The sequence below is a fragment of the Lissotriton helveticus genome, chromosome 7, assembly GCF_964261635.1.
Source record: "Lissotriton helveticus chromosome 7, aLisHel1.1, whole genome shotgun sequence".
Classification (NCBI taxonomy): Eukaryota; Metazoa; Chordata; class Amphibia; order Caudata; family Salamandridae; genus Lissotriton; species Lissotriton helveticus.
This window is the reverse complement of record NC_136068.1, coordinates 1,352,338,178-1,352,360,827: the sequence shown is the minus strand read 5'-3', so window position 1 is coordinate 1,352,360,827 and position 22,650 is coordinate 1,352,338,178. Positions and strand designations below refer to the sequence as shown.

At 47.4% G+C, this 22,650-nt stretch overlaps 1 protein-coding gene across 4 annotated transcripts in view; it reads right to left on the bottom strand.

The window, feature by feature from the left end:
• Window positions 1–22,650, bottom strand: part of NARF (nuclear prelamin A recognition factor) — a 403,053-nt gene that overhangs the window by 108,354 nt on the left and 272,049 nt on the right. For all 4 annotated transcript variants that reach the window (XM_078654654.1, XM_078654655.1, XM_078654657.1 and 1 more), the window contains one exon: window positions 16,133–16,267. In XM_078654654.1, coding sequence (XP_078510780.1) covers window positions 16,133–16,267 — 135 coding nt within the window. The remainder of the gene's footprint in view (window positions 1–16,132; window positions 16,268–22,650) is intronic.

The following is a 22,650-nucleotide window of genomic DNA, read 5'->3' as shown; positions in this document are numbered from 1 at the left end:
TGATGCTGAAGAGTTCCTTGCTGTTGTGTGCGTGGGTGGAGATTCTGTCTTCAATCGCTTTTTTCCTCGTTTCTCTGATCAGTTGATGGTGGGCGTTGGTGGCGGCTCTGAAGTTGTTGTGGGCTTCTGTGGATTTGGTGTTTCTCCAGGCCTTTTCGAGGCGGCGGCATGTGCGCCTGGACTCTCGAAGTTCGGTGGTAAACCATCTGGCTTTCTTGGCACGGGTATTGTTGTTTTTCTTGAGGGGGGCTATGTATGTAAATGTATAGGCATTTATATAGCGCACTACTTACCCGTAGGGTCCCAAGGCGCTTCGACCGCTGCGAAACCCTTCCTGGCTTCCCTGAGAGATGGTCCCTTAATGGGTATCTCCAGGGTGAGACCAGGCATCCCCGGCGGTCTGGTGGGGCCGTTAGTGAAGATGAGGCAAGCTAATGCCCAGAGTTGCCGAGTGTGATCGCTGATCAGAGTGGGCACCGAGGCGAGAGAATTATCGAGTCCGCTGACCCTGGTCCAGAAACTAGTCCAGGGGCTATGGTGTTGGTGCTGTCCGAGATCCATCTATGCAGGGTTCGGGCTGCGGTGTTGGGGTCGTCGTTTTCCGCGATGGTTGGGGTGGAGTTGTTGAGTGAGGAGGTGAGCTGGTCATCGGTGATTTTGGTCCAGTTTCTTTGTGGAAGCAGGTGCTGGTGTCTGTGGATGGTGGGTGTTCTGAAGGTGAAGTGGACGCAACGATGGTCGGTCCATGGGAGTTCGGTGGTGTGGCTGAAGGTGATGGAGTTTCCTGTAGTGAAGAGGGGGTCGAGGGTGTGTCCTGCTCAGTGCATGGGCTCGGTCACGATCTGGCGGAGTCCAATGTTGTGGAGGTTGTCCAGGAGGGATGTAGTGTTGGGGTCCAGTTGATTGTCGAGGTGGAAGTTGAGGTCTCCCAGCAGGGTGTAGTTGGTGGATGCGATGGCCTGCGGGGAGATAATGTCCGTGATGGAGTTGGCGAAGGGTCCGCGGGGTCCAGGGGGTCGGTAGATGAGGGTTCCTCGAAGGGCGGCGGTGGGGCTGGCCAGTATCTTGAAGCGAAGGTGTTCCATCAGTTCTGTGGACTCGTCAGGGAGTGTGCTCAGGCGGAGGCTGGATTTGTGGACGATGGCGATTCCTCCTCCTGGGTGGATGGGGCGGTCCTTCCTGGAGATCTTGTATCCTTGGGGGATGGCGATGGCGATGTCCGCATCGCTACACTCTATGCTAATCCACTCTGAACCACTCTAATGTACTCTACACCACTTCACTCTTCGCCATTATTGGCATGGCTCTATACCACTCTGAAACATTCTACTCTATGCCACTGCAGTCTACTCCACTCAACATCACGCCACTCCACACCATGCCACTGCACTCTATGTCACTTTGCTCAAAACTAATACACTCTATGCCAGTGCACCTACGCCAACTACTTTGCACCACTGCACTTTACGCCACAATACTATACAACATTCTACTCTACGCCACTGCACGCTACATCACGCTACACCATTTCACTCTATGCCACTCTAGTCTACTCTGCACCACTGTAATCTACGTCACTGGTCTCTGCACCACTCTACGGCCCTGCACTTTGACACTCCACTCTATGCGACTGCACTCTATGCGACTGCACTCTATGACACACTACTCTGAACCACTCAACTCTATCTCACTCCACTGCACTCTATGCTACTACACTGTACGCCACTGCACTGTACACCTCTTCACTTTACCCATCACTACTCTACTCTACCCTGCACCTCTACACTCTATGCCACTTCACTCTGCGCCACCCCACTCTACGCCACTGTAATCTACTCTGCATGCTCTACTCTGTGCCGCTGCGCTCTATGCTACTCTACACCAATTAACTCTACACCACTTTACTCAAAACCAATGCACTCTATGCCACTCCACTCAAACTACTCTGCACAACTGTACTTTACGCTACTTCTCTAGGCTACCTTGAGCCACACTACAACACTTCACGATGCTCCACTCTATGATGCTCTACTCCAATAAACTCTGCTCCACTGACATTCTGCTCCACTCTATGCCACTCAACTTTACAGCACTCTACTACACACCAATCTATGACACTACTCCACGCTATGACACACTACTCCACTTCCTTTATGCTACTCCATGCCACTTTGATCCACTCTATTCTATGACACACTACTCCACTCCATGACAATCTACTCTACGCAACACCCAATATCCACTCCACTCGTCTACACCACTCCACTCAGCTCTATGCCCTTCCACTCTACGACACTATACTCCCTCCATGACACCCCACAACACTGTATGCTACTCCATGACACTCCACTTCACTCTACCCCACGCCACTCAACTCTACTGTACGTCACTCCACACCACTTCATAACGCTACACGCCACTCTCCTTTACCCCACTCACGTTTAGCCATACTGACCAACAGCCACTCTAATGTACAACATTGCTAAAACAAAATTATTGGCATGGCTGGATAGGAGGGAACATGCGAATCATCTAGTCACGGAGTTGTTGACAGATAAGGGGAGACACTTTCCGATACGCAGCTAATAGCAGACAAGTGTGCTGAATATTATAAACAAATATATGACTCACATATTACTCTTTCCAGGGGGGGGAATCGAAAGCCCTTTTGTCAGAAATAACACTATCATCCCTATCGAAAGAGGATTACACACTGCTAGAAAGCGACTTTAAAAACAATGAGGTGGCACAAGCCATTAGGGGTCTACAGTCTGGAGAGGCGATGGGTCCAAACGGCCTCCCCATAGAGCTATACAAATCAAAGCCCGATAAAATTGCCCCATGTTTAAAATTAATGTATGAGGAGAGCCGATAGGTGGGTAGGCTTCCCATGGATTAAAGACTAGCAGCATTGGTGGTCATACATAAAGAAGGAAAGTCTAAAAACAAATGTTCATCGTCTAGACCCATTTGGTTACTGAACGCAGAGGCCAAGATATTGGCAGCACTACTGGCCAGGCAACTGGTTGGAGTAATCTCCAAATTGGTCCATCCGGACCAGTCAGGCTCCATGCCATCCAGAAATATCTCTTTGAATCTTCGTCTACTCCATGGGGTGATAGGACGGATCGACACACTGAGGGAGGATGCAGTGGTGGTGTCTTTGGGCGCCGCCATGGCATTTGACACAATAGAATGGCCCTACCTTTTCGCTGTACTGGAGAGGCTGGGATTCGGCCCCAGCTTGGTCGGCTGGATTAGACTCTTATATGCTGACCCACTGGCACAAGTAGTCATCAATAATAAAAAAGTCGGGAGTCTTTGCCCTCCGAAGAGGGACAAAACAGGGATGTCCTCTGTCCCCATTACTCTTTGCACTGACGCTGGAGGCCCTGGCAGCATGGATCCGTAAGGACCCCATCATTCGGGGTCTGAGGTGTTCAGAGGAATGGGAGGACAGGATCTTCCTGTAAGCCAATGACATATTGTGTACCTCAATACACAGGGTCCTTAGCATATTTACTAACTTCGGCAGATACTCTGGATACACCATCAATTGGACCAAATCAGTGATCTTTATGTTCGAAAGTCAATTTCCACTCCTGCCAAGAGGTTGTAAACTGACAGAAGCAGTAGATGGCTTCAAATACCTTGGAATTTATATTACCAAGGATCCTAGGTTGTTTTACGTTAACAAACTCATACCGCCCTTACAGCGACTCAAAAAAGATGTAGAACACTGGAAGGCTCTCCAGCTGTCTCTAATAGGAAGAGCAGCCCTATTTAAAATGATGTCCTTTCCCCGCTTTCTGTACGTCTTACATAATTCACCAAAACCTATTCCTGCAGCCTATTTTATGGCCATAGAGACTGAACAGTGGGCGCTGCTATGGGTAAAGGGGTCGCCCCAAATATCACTAGCAAAATTGGTGAGGGGGTGGTACGACGGAGGAATAGGACTCTCAGATATCAAGAAATATTATTTGGCCACTCAATTAGCAGCCATTAACCAATGTACATTCCGACCCCAGGACGACCCTAGATATCGAATGGATAGGTGCCAGCTACCGGGTGAATTATATGTCAGGGCTGTAGGTAACTGCCTCTATATTTACTACACCAAAATAAGGTATAGTGTGTATAGAGTCTAGGTGACGCCAGAGGTAGGTAGAGTTAGATAGAACTTTACTCTCCATTTGTGGTCGAGCAGTAAGGCAGTGTCAGAGGGCAGTGTTATGCATTTGATGTACACACTCAGTCAGCAAATAAATTCACACACTCAAGAACTGAACTCTAGGCCAATTGTTTTTGAATAAAAAATATACGGTTATATTTTTAGAACCAAGCAAGCCTGGCACAGGTACGCATTAAATACTTTACAGTAATAAGTTGCTGAATGTGGAACGGTTTGAAAATGCAATAGGAATTGTACTTTGTTTGATTTACAGGGGATGTAGTAGGTTGCAATACTTAGCAAATACAGTACATTGAAATGAATAGGCTTTTTCAGTAAATAACAGGTAAGTTACTTTTTACGTTACTTTTCTAACTCAGTGCTGGATACCTAGATTCAGCACTGGGACATTTCCTACAAACAGGTAAGTAAATATATTTTGGATATTCATGCGATTTTGAAAGAATATTTTTAGATTTCAAAACTCTACACTAAGAAAATTTTGGGAAGAAAATTGTCAATGTTATTCTATGGAGGAAAAACAGGTTATAGGTTCAAAGGTAAGTTATCGACTGTGGGAGCTACGGTTCTGGGGTTAGACTCAGGGGTCCCCCAGGGTCAGTGATTCACTCTTGTTCCACCTTCAGTGGCACTAGGGCGGCGGGGTGCAGAATGTTGAGGCCTCCGGTTGGTGGCTGCTGGCAAGCAGGCCACTGGGTTCTGGGAGCAAAGCTCTTGGGTTTAGGTCAGGGCAAATGGGGAAACAAAGTCTCACAAAAGGTGCACCCTCAGCGGCACTGAGGCGGCTGTGTGCAGAGTGCTGTTTCAACGTCGGGCGCCCTGTTGTTTTCAATGGAGAACCTCCGGTTTGCAAAAGCACTGCAGACAGGGAGACAAAGGCCTTCTGGGTGCGACCACCACTTCCAGAGGTACGTTGGGTTCGAGAGGCAAGTTGGGAAGTTAGGGGTTGGTTAGGCACCGTTGGTTTGGGCACACTAGGCCGTGGGGCATCGGATGCAGGGGTGCCTTTTGTGGTATAGATCTTCTTACGAGCTCCTGGTCGCGGTTAGGGGGGCCTTCTAAATTTAGATTGCAGGCTTTGCCTGGAGGCAGGTTATGGGTCGCCGGATCTCAGTTCAGGATCGCCGGGGTAACCTCCTCGTGGTGTTTTTTCACTAGAGCTCGGGCCGGGTTCGGCGGGTGCAGAATGGGGTGGATTCGCCATTTCTGGCTGCTGCCAGAGGTTGCAGTTGAACAAATCCGGTGTTCACAAGAGAAGCAGTCTTTGGAAGTGAAGGAAGGCAGGTCCTCCGGAGTTTTTGAGGTTGCTGGCGGCAGGACACCAGGGTTTCGCAGGAGCAGGTTCGAGGGGGAGACAGGTCTGTAGGGCTGGGGCCAAGTCTGTGGGCGTCGTCCTCTTGTTAGCTCTGCATGGCTCTTCGGTCCTTCTTCTTATCTTCTTTCTTGTCGTTTCTGGATCTGAGGAAGCAAGGTTAAGGGTGCCCCCCTAAATACTAGATATAGGGGTGTTACAGGTAGGTAGAGGGCAGGGACCAATGGGTCACTTCCCTGTGGTAGGTACACCCCCTTATTGTGCCACCCTCCAGTAGGAGGGAGGCAGGAGCCAGTCCCTGGTTGGTTGGGTCACCCAATCCTCAAGATGGCGGGGACTCTGAGTTGTGCTTCACCTCGCCTCCCCACCTGAGGTGTGGAATTGGCAGAGGTGGGCACACCTCTCTCTCCCTCACTTGTTTTTCCCACCAGTGGGGACCATTGCTGAAAGCAGCAAGTGGTCTGGGGAAGATCACAAAGGCGGTATGCCTTTGAGGCTTCCCCTTCGTGAACCCTGCCCATCCTGGGGGAGGAGGCTTGGCACCTTGTCCCAGGATGTGCGTTGTTTCAGGCCCCCCAAGAGCAGCAGGCTCTTGACCCAGGGGTCCAGAAATAATGTCTGTTGAGGACAGCCTAAGCAGCCACTCAGTTGGGACACTAGAAGTTGGTTGAGTTTCAGGGAGCATCTCCAAGATGCCCTCTGGCATCAGTGTGGGTTTAATGTGCTGAGAAGTTTGATACCAAACTTCTCAATTTTCAGTGTAGCCATTATGGTGCTGTGGAGTTTGTAATGAAATATACTCTTAATGGCAGTACTACACTTAAAGTGCCTAAGAATGGACTTAGAAACTGTACGGGTACAGGACATCTTGCACCTGTACCCTCACCACTGGTATAGTGCACCCGGCTAGAGGGGTGACTGACCTATGCTAGGGCAGTGGTCTGTAGGCATGGCACACAGGGATGTGTGCCGACTCTTCACTTTGTTCTGCACCAAGACACACAGCCTGCAAAGGCAGTGTGTGAGGGTCAGGGTACAGGACCTCTAAGGGTGGCACAATAAGTGCTGCAGCCCTTAAAGCCCTTCTCTGGCCACAGTGCCCTGGGCACCTGTGGTACCATTTACCAGGAGCTGACCTGTGGCCAGAGAGCCCAATTGGGTTTTGGCTTCAATGCAATTTTAGGGAAGGCACATAGGCCCTGGGTACCTGATTAGCAGGAGCCCAGGGCACACTCAGTCAGAGAACATCAGCAATTCAGCAAAAAGTGAGGGCATACCATGCAGAAAGAGGGCACTTTCTCACAAGGGCACTTTATTCCAAACCCACGAAAATGTGGTTGATGGGACCCACGGAGCACTCTATCAAAATATGGTACACTGCGTACAGGAATATAGGTTGGGCCAAAATAATTACGCAGGTCACCCCTCTGTGGGATTCAGAACAATTGGTTACCTTAAGAGCGACCAAAGGATAAGACAAATGGGATATTATTGGGCTGTGTCGGGTGGGAGACCGGTGGAGTGAGGAGAGAGTGATGGTTTTCACGCTCCAACAACAGTAGTACAGAGTACGAACTGGCAAACTCTGAAAGATTTAGATACCTGCAGGTGTGACACGCCTTACAAGCGAATATCACAGTGGGAGGAACACTTCCAGAGGCATCGCCATTAGAGGATAGACTCCTTGACGAATACATGCCTAAAAAAGTGACCTACAAAAAGCTGATCAATCATGCCCCCCACTCTCTCACATAACTCCATAGAAAATGGGAAACTGAACTTAGACGATAAGGAATGGTTGGAGGCAAAGAAGTTGCAATCTCTTCACGGCTCAAACTGGTACAGCTGAAATTACTACATAGAGTGTACTTTTCAGGACCAACACTGGTTAGGATGGGCTACGGGGAAGATTTTCAGTGTAGGCGACAATGTGGCAGAGAAGGCACATTCTTACACATACTTTGGGAGTGCACCCACATTATTAAATATTGGAAAGCAATACTCCACTGTATATAAGAGCCCTTGGGACAAAGCCTAGCCCTGGAGGCTAAAAGATGTTTGTTAAATTTGGGAGCCACCCTAATCCCCCCCCCTTCCTTCGCTGGATGTACCCGGTAATTATCGGCAGTACTGTATAAAATGCTTGCCTCGTGTATTAATGGTGGAAACATGAACATTCCAAAATTGTGTAATCATATGCTTCTTCAACAAAGCTGTAGAATGTATTGTTGATAAATGTCAGCAATAAAAAAAATATTTAAAAAAATAAATTGCTAAAACATACTGGCAAAGCCAATAGCTCCTGAATAGGCAAGACTTATTAGCTTTGCCAATGCTTGTTTTGAATGCAGGGACTTCCAAAAGAAGAGAGTCAGTGCTCTGGATGTGGACGAGTGCTGCAGCAAGCGTTCAGTTTTCTGGCCAAGCAATATGACTGGTTGGTGTGTAAAATCTTGTGAAAAATTCGGTCAAATTTGTACATAGATCTTCCTTTAATAGGAAGCCAGTCACGAAATGCCAGGACAGGTGAGATGTGGTCGAAGTGACCAGATCCTGTGACCCTATGACCACCACTTGCCACCACCAGAAAAACAATGAGAGTGAATACCTGGTACCCTGCCACCCTTCTACACCACCACAGCAGTAACTTTCCCAAATATGAAAAAGTACCCAGTTTCATGCCATACATCCTCACGACCCTCTACATTTACTATACCTGTAACACCCATTTTTTTAAAAAGGTCTCCCCTATCATTCACACCAGACCTTCCAATTTTTTACCATGACTCACATGAAACAATAATACATGGTCTCCTGTCAAGCACCCTCTGCATTGCACTCCATATATGCCAATATTGACAGAGAACTGGTGTTCTGCCATCTGCCCATATCATCCACTCTATAGTCAATCTCCTCCCCAGCCAAAATGCATCAAAATAATAATTGATCTCTGGCAGGCCACCAGACCACCTTTTGTGCCTTCTTTCCTCCTCCACATACAAAGCTGTGCCATCTACTCTACAAGCGAGCAGAGAGCCAGCACTGCACAGACAGGTTCTCCAACAGTCACGTCAGCATGGACTGGAATTCCTTTATGACCATTAGCAGGGGGAAGCAACTCGTTTCCCACTGTTTCTACGTCACAGCAATTATTTAGAACGTGGTTATTCATGCTAAGAGCCATACATAACATTAGCACCACTGGATGGAACGCTGAGCAGGTCAGCCAATCAGAATGCTTCCTTTGTGGGCTATAGTGTGTGTTGCAGGCATGCCAAAAGCGCATTCTGTGCTGCCAGCACCCAACGCCCCTCCGGTGTGCTTCGGGCCAAGGAAGCGCTGTAAAACCTCTCACCTTAAAGACAGGTTGAAAAAGCCTGCTCCATTCTCCAGCTGCGCTCCTTCACCCTCTAATAATACATCTTTTGATTCACAGAAGACTGTCCTGGTCTTGCTGTGAGGGAAGCCCAATCACCCAAAAAAGTAGAAAAACGTAAACTATTGCTTTCTACTTTTTTTTTTGTCCATGCAGGAGGTTTTGGTGTGGCGAGCCTGGATTGGGTAAGGAACATTCAAGGATTATGGCAAGGGGTGAGAATAATGTGAGTGGTTGAGAGCAACACTTTGCTTTTATGGCCAAAGCAAAGAAATTGAGATGGCATGCAGGGGCCCACCTTTTGGTACATGTTGTAATAGTGAATGTAGCCATCTGGTATCAAAATACCTAAAACAGTCAGGTGGCAATGCAGAGAGATTACAAATAGGAATGTATGAAATAGATAATTATCTCTTTCAAAAATCCATACCGTTGATTTTTATTACCGAGGGCGTGTGTGTCAAGAAATGTATTGTGATCTTGCTTCAGCTTGTTGGGTTGAGAATCTGAGTAAGATGGCAGCGTTATGGCCAGGACTCCCAAACCGCTGCCTGAAACAATCACAGCAGCTCAGAAAAGTGTGTTAGCCAGACTGTGCACACACATAAGATATCATTGGACCACCGAGACTGCGTGTAGCCTGCCCAGCACATCTCAAGAGGCTGGTAGGTGTCAGAACCAACCACCTCACCCTCATCGAGAAGTAGAATTACACAAAAATGGGTAGAAGTCACATGTCAAATCAGTGATCCATCTCACATATATGGCTACAGTTACTCACACTTCCTTTACTGTTACTCACACTTCCTTTCACATACAAACATGAACAGGAATGGAGAAAGGAGGCTGGAAAGCATGCCATTTGTACATCTTCCCTAAAGAATCCCAAATTAAAGATTTTGCTTGAGGGAAGTCAGACGTCACGGGGAACATGGCGGACGGCTGAGCACCGGTCGGGATCCACGTGTAGGGAGTGTAAGATGAACGCATGATAGCTCACCAGTAACTGGAGGTTTTGGTACCTCGTCTCCACTGCACTGTATTGGCTACCGGATGGTCGCGCAAGGGACGCCGCTCTGGTGTATCGCGGCGGGTCCCTTTAGGTAACACCACACAGTCTGCTCCCGCTGCGAGGCAGCAATGCAGCTGGTGCCAGCGTCAGCACATGTCTGCTGCATAGAGGAAGCAGGCAGCTCCAGGAGAAGTCTGGTAGCCGCTACGCCCGTTACGCAATGCTATGCTATGGCCAGCAGGGCTGGCAGCAAGAGCAGCAGGAGAAGCGGTGCCTGCAGACATCCCCTGATGGATGTTGGGATAGAATGTAAGTCCTTTGTGGGAGCCTGTTTCCAGTCCTAGGCCAGCTTGGATAGCTTGTCGCTCCAGCAAGGCGATTTTGGGGGGCATAATTAACCAAGTAGGAAGAAACAAGCCGGGGGGGGGGGGCAACAGGTGATCACCACCAGATACACATTGAGGTCTCATAGTTCAATGTGGGCGCTGAGTGCAGACGAGCCCGAAGGCAACATTTGTGTGCCCTCTTCCCAGTGAAGGCGACATCTAAACAAATAAAGACCCAAAGCAACATTCGTCTGAGCAAAAAAACGGTTAGTAGGATACCCCCATCCAAAGTAGGATGTATACCCCATTCAAAGGAGAAGCAGGACTCTCTAGCCGTTAGGCCCCATAAGATTACCTCCTCGTTTAAATCCTACTTTAAGGTCAGAGCTTGGGCTAGAAGAGGGTGAAGAAGAGGACGGAGGGTCCCCGCTGCGGCACCACTCGAATATCACAGGGGTAATGGACTTGGATATGGGCGGTCAAGGAGGGGATTCCCTGGCCATTCCCACGCAAATTAAGTTTTTCTGTTTGACATCTGAAGTGTCAAACGTTGATATGGGGGTGTGGGGGATGAAGCTGAACAGAGTAACGCCCCAGACGGGACGTCACAGATAGGGGAGCAAGCCATTGGCAATGTTAAAAGGCTGGACCCAGTCCAGGTTATGTTAGGCAAGCTAGCACATGAAATTAAGGGGCGTTTCTTGATCTTGGAGTTAAATCAAAAAGAGTTTCAAGAAACTTGCTCTAGTCTGGAGAAAAAGATTGAGGGTCTAACACAACGATCATAGGAGTTAGAGCACGGGCTACAAGGACTTAAGTCATCTGTCCAAGAGAATACACAAGAAATTGAGCAGTTGAAGCAAAAAGAGAAGACCTTGACTGGTAAACTAGAAAAGCTGGAGAATAATGCAAGAAGGAAAAATGTTAGAATCCTGGATGTTGTGGAAGGCATTGAAGGGGCAGACATTACATCTTTTATGATTAAATTGCTGAGAAGTGTCTTTCCACAGCAAGATGGTTTTTCCAATTAAGAGGATGAAATTTAGCGACTGCACAGACACCCCTTTGAAATGCACCCAGGGCAGGGAAAATCCCAGAAGATCTTGGTGAACTTTCTTTTCTATACTGTGAAGGAGAAACTATTAAGTCTGGCTCTGAAGGAAAAGTCACTGCAAGCTTTGATGGCTACTTTTAAAAACTGGTCAGATATTGCCAGGGAAACAGCAGATAGGCAGCGAGAGCCGGGAAATAGAATTAAAGAGCTGAGGGGGCTGGGGGCCAATGTGCAACAAAAATTTCAAGAGATCCTTAAGGTCATATGTCAAAACAAAATGTACAACTTTCTGGACCCTGAAGAAGTACACAGCTTTAATGTGCAGGCTAAGAGGGAGGGGACCTCGGGAACATTAATTAAGCTAGGAAACAAGATAATACTGTTCCATCTGAGTTGTACTTGAATAGGCTATGTTAAGGCCTAGACATAGGAATGGGAGGGTTCCCAGGGTTTGGAGCACATGTGGTGTGGAGCATGGGGAAAAAGGTATAAAACAATTTGAGTCCTCAAGTCAGGGTAGAAGAGTAGCACCAAATAGGAGTAGCAATTGGAGAACAGGAAAAACAAAAAACAAACAAAATGAGTATAAGAGATGAAGGTAATCCAAAGATGAAAAGGGTTCTCAAGATACTTTGTTGGAATGTTAATGGGCTGCGGGTAAAGAAAAGGGAACGTATTATACAGCAGTACTTGAAGCAACATAAATCACAAATAATTATGTTACAAGAAACCCACCTAAGAATGCAGGAATGTAGAGATTTATTGTCAAAATAAAAGAGGGTGTAGACTGTTGTGGTCACTAATCAACCCGAATTTACTAAAGGTATACCCCAGCTAATTAAAATGAGATCCAGAGATGGGCTGACAAGGTATGAAACTGGATTATAGCTGAGATCAATACATTTCAAAGTCTGTATACGCTAGTGAATTACTATGGCCCGAATATTGACAACACCTCTCATCTGGCAAATCTTTTTTACAGCCTGGTAGATTTTAATGCACCCATTATCCTGGGGGTGCATTAACATTCTCTTAGACAATAACCTTGATAGATCCTCAGTACGGATTCAGATTAATTTCCAAAAGATGAGAGATTATTTAGTGGATATGCTGGAAAATTATAAACTAATTCATAAAGTAAATGGAAACTGCAGGGATTACACCTACCATAGTAAAAACAGTCACTATTCCAGACTAGATTACTTTTTTATGGACAGGTAAGAGGTGGAAAAAGTGGCACGGATAGGCCTTCTCCTTATTCACCTCTCAGATCATGCAGCTTTGCTTTTAAAAGTGGATTTGGTAGACTCAACAGGGAAAAGGAGGTGGACAGGAACTTACTTAGGGAAGGGATAGTGGCTAAGTTAGCCCTGGGAACAGGGCAGTATTTCTCTAGAGATACGACATCGGACCCCCCCGGATATAGCTTGGGATGTGTATAAAGCTTGGTCTAGAGGGATTCTTAAAAGTCTATCAACCTATTGGACCAGGAAAGAAAAAAGCAGAATTCTCTGGACAGGAGGAGGATATGGCAAAAATAGGAAAGCTATTAAAAATGGATGTATTGAGCAAAGAGGAGAGAATGGGGAAAAAGGCATCCCTTGAGGAACTACAAATGAAATTAAGAGTAAAATCAGAAGAAAAGGTATTGCAGCAGTGGGAATTTAGTAGAGCTAAGTACATGGAGAATGTTGTGGGAGACTGCTGGACTAGAAAGCAAGGTTGGGAAGGAATCAGAACTATATCAAGAAGATCACTTATAGCACAGGTTGTATTGTGGAAGAGAGTTGCAAGATGAAAGAAGCCTTTAATGAGTATTTTCAGGACTTTTACAAGGAAAATCTCTTGACAAACAAAACAGACATAGAGGCATGGTTACAAGCGAACAACCTCCCTAAGCTATCACATGAACAACAACAGTATTTATATCAAGAAATAACAGGTAGAGAAATTCTGGCAGCAAGTAAGAAAGCAAAAAGAGGCAAGGCTGCTGGTCCCGAAACAATTCCCAGCAAGATTTATGCTGTAAATGCTGACGGGATCATCCCAAGTGGATGAAGCGGTTTAACTCCATACTGGCCAACGGCAACCCTATCCCAGCATCTTGGAATGAAACAGTAATAGTTTTAATTCCAAAGCCGGGTAAGAACCCACTTTAGTGCCAATCATTTCGCCTTATTTCATTACTTAATAGCGATTATAAAGTCTTTAACAGTGTCTTGCCAGTACGATTAAATAAAGTGGTGGGACACCTAATACATGAGTATCAAAAAGGTTTCTTGCCAGGGAGAAATCTGAGAGAACTGAATCACTTGCTGATAGGCTCAATAGACCTAGCCATAACTTGAGGCACCTCATTAGTGGTTGTTACCATGGACGCGGCCAAAGCGTTTGATCGCTTTAGAGGTATCTTATGACAGTGTTAGATAATTTTGGCATGAGCAAGTCTCTGTTAGCTACATTATGCAAGATTTATAATACTCCTTTTGCCTGAGTCTTAGTGAACGACTCCCTGTCAACATCAGTGAAAAGAGAAAGGGGAACCAGACAAAGGTGTCCTCTCTCTCCCATTCTCTTTGACCTATATATTGAGCCATTTGCCCAAAGCATAAGAATAAACGTGGAAATAAAGGCTTTTGAGGTAGAGTTCTTTTCTAGGAAGATAGAATTATACACTGATGACTTGATGGATTTTAACTTCAGACATACACTTTACCACAACTCATGGCAGAGACATGGATTTTCGGGGAACTCTCTGGATATAAGATTAATGAGGGCAAAACAGAAGTTATGTTGTGGAAACATTCTGAGCAGGATTTTGTGAGTGTTACAGAGATGAGGTATCTGGGGCTAAAAATAACTAAGGATATTGGGAAAATAACTGCATTTAATTTAAAAAAAGGGAGTTCGGAGATAAGAAATTTGTTAACGAGATGGCGTAATCTACCATTATCTATATATGGGCAGATCAATTTGGTAAAGATGTTCCTCCTTCCTAAAGTTACTTTTCTGTTTAACAATATCCCCCTAAACTTTGATAGACGGGCATTAAAGCCCTGCACGGGAAAATTACATCTTTTATTTGGGTAACAAAGGAGTACGTCTCTCTTGGAAGAAATTAAGTAGAAAGGCCTGGGGGGTTGAGGCTGCCAGACTTCAACCTTATTGCTGGGCCTTTCAGCTCAAGAATAATAGAAAGCTATTTTTCAGCCCAGACAAGACCTTAATTGGCACTATGTAAAGAGCAATGCTTTTGGGCTTTCCCAAGGAGGGCTTTACTTACAAGTTTGGGGCGCCTAAATACTTTAAGAAGGTCAGACTAAAATGCCTTCAAGCAGCAGCAAAAATCTGGATCGGGGTCAGATCGCTTTTGGGTAGTACATATTACAGTAAACTGTTCCCCATTGGAACTCCCCAGGTAATCCAGAGTACTTGCTGGATACTCTTTCGGCCCTCTTTGAACAGTGCGGGATAAGCAGTTGGGAGCAGTTGTTAGACGAGGGGCAACACCTATCCTGGGAATACTGGAGTGACAGGACTGAAGGGACAATCTCTAGGTTCAAAACCTATCAGATGAACTCATGGCTTTAGAGCCAAGACTGGACAGGAATGCAACCAAGTCAAATGGAAATGGACCTCCAAGATTGCTGGTCTAAGAAAAGGGAAGTGGCACAGTGGTACCAACATCGACTTACAGAGGCTAATGACAAGATGAGAGCTCCATTTTCGGTATGGGATGGATACTTGCCGTACGCCGAGCTGGAAAAATTATGGTAAGTATCTTTATCTACACCTTACTCGATTGTTAAGCCTGCTGCATTAAAGAAGAACTACTTCTTTACTTGTTATAGAATATACTGGACTCTGGAAAGGATGGCGAAAAGTAAGGGAAATGGCGAACCGATATGCAAACGTTGTGGAAGCAACGAGTCGGACGATATGCATATGTTCGCCACCTGTCCAAAGTTAGAAGAGTTTTGGCTTACTGTGGGTCTCCCTCACATTGGGTATTACTATGGAGGTAAGCACGATCTTAATCATGTTTGGGATAACGCAACAGGATGTGGGGGGCCTATTTTTAAACACAAAGCAATGAATATTCTATTTAATCTTAATTGCGAGAACAGAAATATGCAAATTATGGACTCAAGCCTCTCCACAATCTTGGCATGCCTGGAAAAACTCTGTGGCCTTTTTTGAGAAGATATATAGATGGCAAGATAAGCGAAAGGAGGGTGGTGACTTTTGGGATATGCTGAGGTTCTGATAAAAAAATTAATTAATCCAAGGATTACATCTTCTTAAAGCAGTCGGGCATTGAAGTAGGATGGTTTGAGGAAGCACAGTTAATATGCTTAAAGACGTACATCCAATATTTGGAGCATGTGGACCCCAGATACCGTGATGGTGCTTATTTCAATAATTGAAGATGGTATGAGGACTTAAAAAAAATATTTTGCCTGAAAAATAGCCAAGTAGCATCAACGATCACTGAAGGAATATGTGCGCAACACGCCAGATACTGGTGTGATACACAGTAGGGCTGACTCATCTAAAATATGATTTCCATAAAATGGCTGCCTTGAAGTTGGCGGATAAAAATGCCTATTATTTTGGGCATCAATAGGTAATTTAGTTTGTGAACTGTGAAATGTAAATGGTCAATATTGTAATGTCACTGATCCAAAACCCATCCATCCTTGAACTGATAGCAGCCAGAATATCAGTTCAACACCTCTCAACCAACCTAGACTTTGTACAGTTTTGAGTCTAAATCTCAGGTATGGACAGTCCCGTAGGGAGGGTAACAATCTTGTTGATACAGTGGAAGCAGACCACATCAGTCAGGCTTCTTACCAGGGCAGGCGGAGGCAAACATGGGGAAGGCATGCTCATCATGGTTCCTCTGGAGGTACCGTTTCACAAACTCTTTCTGACTTTCCAAGACACTAAAGTCGGCAGCAATCGTTGTGTCGAACACATGGTGCACTCCTAAAGGAAACGGAAAGAAGGAAGGGAGTTTAAAAAAGAAGCCAGAAGCACTCACCATCCACACAACTTTATCAGTGTTAACAGCATAAGCACAATTTATTAACCTGAATTGTTTGGCAGGGTTGCTACCAATGTTAAAGTTACAGTACAGTAAAAACCACAGTATGTTCAGTCACTATGACGGTCTTAATGCAGAGATGATGTATAGAATGAGAGTTATGAATTAGAAGTGTACGTGTTGACTGTGATTTGCTTAAGAGACCAAGTGCCTCCCGTATATACAGGGATATATTGTGAGTTGATTGGACAGAATGTCTGAGGAGTCTGACTTGTGGTGAGAACCTAGAAACGTTCAAAGGAGCCAGTAAGACAGTCAGCTGTAAGAAGTCTTAAAAAACATAACGTCCTCAAGACAAAACTTGAGGGGGTTGTAACACGGGTTCATCCATCCAGGATATGAGACCCACATTCTATGTTCACAAGGAAGATGGTGTACACTCATGGTTATCTTCAGCAAGCTAAGTAGACATCTTCCTAAATCTAGGTCTGTGTACACTTCTGGCAGCATGTATGTAGGAAGACTGAAGTAGCAAGCAGAATATGGTGGTGTGACAACATTATAAGAAATGTAGAGCACTTAAGTAAATGTACAAAATATTGAGAATGACACAGGAGGTAAGCAAACACCCCTGCAGGACCATTCTGGAAGGTGGCAGGCCACGAATGAACATTAGTTTCAGGACACGATGCTTTACTACTCTGATGTCAGAGCAGTGCATCACCAGGTTTCCAACTCTGCGCTGACAATAAAGGTTTCCAGGTGAAATCATACTTAACAATACAGCTGCTTATAGGGAACTGATTAGCTGCAGATCATTAGGAAACTAAAGAGATTATCAATCCTGTAGCTTGTAAGAGTCAGGAAATTGACATAACCCCTTGAAAGAGTCCCAATGCCGCAACAGGCACTGATGCATACTCGACATGAACTATCTTCGATTAACTTGAATGAAGGAATTACGAATACAAAATCAATCTTGTGTTATCAGTTGCTGTCCCACACAATGTTAATTGTTATACACTTTAGGTATACAACGGCAAGTAATTATGATCTCACCAAATATACTATAGTGATCATAGTGCTAACAGGTAACTGCTGTGCCAGCACTTTAGAAATAATACAAGCACACAGGTGTTAATACTTACCGTTTGGATTATTCAGTTTCCTCAATTTTTTTCTATTTGCCCTATGCTGGTTTTAGTATGATCCCTCAGTGTTACATTCTCTCTATGCGTATGTGTGCAGCACTTTTCACACTGGACTCTCGTCGGATTGTCATCACCCATGTAGCATGTTGGATGTAAGACCCCAGCTCCCTATCAGGAGCTGTCATTTTGCCAAAGGATGCGGTGCTAGTCCTCAATAAGGGACATATGCCATACAGATTACTTAAGGGTCATTATTGTGTTCCACAGGCAGGTCTAACTGCACCTATGCGTTCCAGTACACCAGCAGGAACCCTGCCCCAAATGAATCACACCTCACTTTGCTATCTCGGAATATAATTCCAAATGCTATTCTCCCAAATTCATACAGTCCTTTTTAGGTTTCGCTGGAGGGCGGAGCTCTTAGCTCCGCCTCCAGAGAAATCTGTAGTCTTCAGTAAGGGACTCTTGGAATACGCCCTCTGTTTCATTGGCTAGCTCCATAAATGGAGGCTAGCCATTGGAACAGAGATCTGTCCGTCAAGGCCGGACCAGATTCGGGGGCGTTCCCGCGATTTTTTCCCTGGGCGTTCCCTCTGTGTAGTAATGCAGCGGTGGGCGGAGTTTCGTTTTTATTTTTTTAAGAAGTACAGGTCAGTGCTGCACCCACCTTCCTGCTCCGGCCGTCTTCTGCGTCTCTCCTCCCCCTTTCCCGCCCCCTCCCGCAGTCAGTCCGAAGCGCTGTGCTTCCCCCTGAGCGCTTTTTGTGCACAGCCGTTTTGGCCGTGAAAATCACCGCCGCAGCCCCGGGGCCGTGGAGAAGCCGAGGGAACCACCGCTGACGTCACCCGGGAGCCGCGCTGCCATTGGTTCAGGCTGCGGGAGGCTCGCCGGGTGACCTGCGCGGTGATTGGCTGCTGGAGTGAGGAGGAACCAGGAAGCGGACGGGAGGCCACCCCGCGCTCCTGCCGGGAAGAAGAAGGAACCGTCCTCCGGCGAGGCTCTCCCGAGGAGAGAGCCCTGCCACCGTCACCCAGAAGAGCCCAGCGGAGAGGAGCCGCCGCCGCCTCAGACAACCGGTGAGTGCGGAATAATTGGCATAATTCCACCCCTCGTTCTAATTGACATGCAAAAGTCATGTCGTTTGATTCTGATTTCAATCAACTCCATTTACTTTTTTGGATGGTCTCGAAGGCTGACCTGCCCATGAGATGGACGAGGGGGAGGGAGTGTGTGCGGGTCAGTCTGCTCTCCCCTGACTCCATAAACAAGTCTCAATGTCGTAGTATGTGCCACTAAACTCAGTTGCCAGCGGTGTCTGGCAGCCAGGTTTGCACGTGTAAGGTCCGACTCCTGGCACTGCTGCCGCGTAAGGGTGGCTAGTGGTGAGGTAGCACCGCACGCTTTTCCACACGTGAATGCTGCCGAGTGTTCTGAGGAGAAGTTTCTACCAAGGGTGACTGCTGCTGGTTGCGAAACGTAAGCTGCTGGTGTGATTTTCACGACAGCTGCCTTAGAGATGCAGGTCTTCGAAGAACTGTGAACTGTGCCGGGCAGTCGTGCACTGAACACCACACCCCCAGCTTATAATTGCCTATGCACGCATACACATCATCGCCGCACTTTTTCTTCTGATGCTGAACAGTATGTGCTGAACAATATCAATGAAAAACAATGGCAAAACTAGTAGATCTGCATTCACATCCAAAAGGGGAGACCTATTTGGTTATCTCAATGCTTGTTAAGTCCTCCCTCCTCTGTCCGCGAGTTTACATTTTCAGTAGACCCCACAACTGCTGCCACCTCCACCCCCCTCCGAATGGATGTCATTCTTTCGAACAGCCCCACTCCACTGTTATGAAGTTAACCCTATGTGAACCCTGAATTACGGGGACAGGTATGTGTACAGCTCCCCGAGGGTCGAGGAGCTGTACCTGTTTATGTCACCGGAGCTCTTCCGTGGTCCCCAGTTCAGGCCCCCTCCTCCCCGCCCAGACCCCACCCGCGGGTGCTGTACCTCTCGGCGCACTTCCTCTCCGTGGGCCGTTCTCCTCCTCCTCTGCGGTGCTGCCTCAGCGGAGAGCATGCAGTTGAGAGCATGGCATGCTCCGGCTCGCTCTTCCGCCCAGTACAAACCGGTCCGGACTCCGGGGGGGCCCGGCGAGGGTTCTCCCAGCTCGGCGCCAGCTCTGGCCTTTAGCCGTCCTTCGGGATTTAAGCTCTTACGTCTGAGTTGGATCGGCACACGCGGCAAGGGAGCCGAGGACACCCCGCACCCTGCAGCAACCACGCGCTCTGCAGTGATGGGAAACACATGGAGGACCGCGGAGACGGGGCCAGCCTAGAACCCAGTGTCCAGCGAGCCTCATGGAAAGAAGGAAAGACACACAGACAGCCTAGAACCACTCGTTGACAGAGGGAGGGTGCAACCCAGTTGACATAGGACAGGGCAGCCTAGAACAACTCGGCGACAGAGGGAAGGTGCAGCCAGAGGACATAGGACATGGCAGCCTAGAACCACCCGTTGACTGAGGGAGGGCGCAGCCCAGTTGACATAGGACAGGGCAGCCTAGAACCACTCTGCGACAGAGGGAAGGTGCAGCCAGAGGACATAGGACAGGGCAGCCTAGAACCACCCGTTGACTGAGGGAGGGCGCAGCCCAGTTGACATAGGACAGGGCAGCCTAGAACCACTCTGCGACAGAGGGAAGGTGCAGCCAGAGGACATAGGACAGGGCAGCCTAGAACCACCCGTTGACTGAGGGAGGGCGCAGCCCAGTTGACATAGGACAGGGCAGCCTAGAACCACTCGGCGACAGAGGGAGGGTGCAGCCCAGAGGACATAGGACAGGGCAGCCTAGAACCACCCGTTGACAGAGGGAGGGTGCAGCCAGAGGACATAGGACAGGGCAGCCTAGAACCACCCGTTGACAGAGGGAGGGTGCAGCCCAGAGGACATAGGACAGGGCAGCCTAGAACCACCCGTTGACAGAGGGAGGGTGCAGCCAAGTTGACATAGGACAGGGCAGCCTAGAACCACTCGGCGACAGAGGGAAGGTGCAGCCAGAGGACATAGGACAGGGCAGCCTAGAACCACCCGTTGACTGAGGGAGGGCGCAGCCCAGTTGACATAGGACAGGGCAGCCTAGAACCACTCGGCGACAGAGGGAGGGTGCAGCCCAGAGGACATAGGACAGGGCAGCCTAGAACCACCCGTTGACAGAGGGAGGGTGCAGCCAGAGGACATAGGACAGGGCAGCCTAGAACCACCCGTTGACAGAGGGAGGGTGCAGCCCAGAGGACATAGGACAGGGCAGCCTAGAACCACCCGTTGACAGAGGGAGGGTGCAGCCCAGAGGACATAGGACAGGGCAGCCTAGAATCACCCGTTGACAGAGGGAGGGTATGTACAGCCAGAGGACATCGGACAGGGCAGCCTAGAACCACCCGCTGACAGAGGGAGGGTGCAGCCAGAGGACATAGGGCAGGGCAGCCTAGAACCACCCGTTGACAGAGGGAGGGTGCAGCCAGAGGACATAGGGCAGGGCAGCCTAGAACCACCCGCTGACAGAGGGAGGGTGCAGCCAGAGGACATAGGGCAGGGCAGCCTAGAACCACCCATCGTTGACAGAGGGAGGGTGCAGCCCAGAGGACAAAGGACAGGTCAGCCTAGAACCACCCGTCGTTGACAGAGGGAGGGTGCAGCCCAGAAGACAAAGGACAGGGCAGCCTAGAACCAGGACTACCTTCTGGAGAGACAGCGCAGGGCGGGGAGTATAAAGAGACACGTCGAGATAATGAAGAAGAGACAACATATACCAAGGAGTCTCAAGACACTGGAGCAAGCAGCCTGAAAGAGAAACAGCCGGAACAAGGGGTATAAAGAGATTGGAGCAGAGTCAGTGTCGGAAAAAGAGGAGTATACAGAGACACATAGCAAAAGTGGAGAGAGCCTAGAATCAGGAAACTCAATAAGAGACAAGGGCAAAGAGGGGGAAGGAAAAACCGTCTAGAACCAAAGGGTAAACAAGCATTTACAATGCAAAGGTTTCGCCTTTGGAAAAGTTTGAGCTATTGGCATTGTAAATGACAAAATTTGTATTTATGTGTTGGTTTTGAAAACAGATAAATAAATGGCATTGTCTTTTACATTGCTAATAGCTCTAACTTTTCCAAAGGCGAAACCGTTGCATTGTAAATGCTTGTTCCATGTTGATGTGCCCTGCAGGAACATGTGGTAAAGAAGTTAAAAGCGGAGAACTTTTATCTCCTTATTTGTTTTACAAAGCTTCTCTTCGTTCACCTTCATAAAAACAGTCTAGTGAAAGTACAGTGAAGGCTATGCTCTATGAGATTAGCGGCAAATTATTTCTTCCAAATTTATGATTTAATTTCCAAATAGGACCTTAAAATGTTGTTTTTAACCAAAGCATGGCTCACTGATGACTCCAACTGGAGGAAGCCGTTGAGAGGGTGAAGATGTAAAACAGGATAAAGGTCACCATTGTTCTTATGCAGAAGGAAATAATAGGAGTAACAACCAGTACCTCTTCCAAGGCCAAACCCCTCTCTATGGACTCTTTGGCCAATTGGGCTAGCCCTTCCTGCCTCAAGACAGGTGGTCCTCCGTCAGCAGCTCTGATGGTAGCAGAAGGTATGGTGGGGTGGTCAAGAATGGGAGGGTGCAGTCCCTATGTACAATTTGGAGGACCCACTTTTCTGAAGTGATGCCTCTCACCCTTGTAGGAAATATTGGTTCCTGCCTCCAACAGAGAAGCTGTGTTTCGGCAAAGACACACTAAATTAATTTGTTGGATGCATAAACAGTGGTAGTTTTAGCTGCACGTTGTCCCTGTAGTCCTGAGTGTTGTCTTTATGAACTGCTGCTACGAAAGGGCTGAAAGGCTTGTTGGGATGGTGGAGGTGTCTGGTGTTGTCGAAAATTAATACTCCAGCCATAGCCATGGATAAGGCAGAATTGCTGGCAGAACTGTCTGGTGGGGCTGAAAGACCCAAAGATCGTGCCATGGACCTGCTTTCTTTAAACTGCTCTAGGGCCAAATCAATTTTCTCGCAATACAGGCGGGAGCCATCAAATGGCATGTCCATCAGGGAGGCTTGGATATGCCCGGAGAAGCCAGGAGATGTGTACCCATTTTCTGACATAGGCAGTCAGT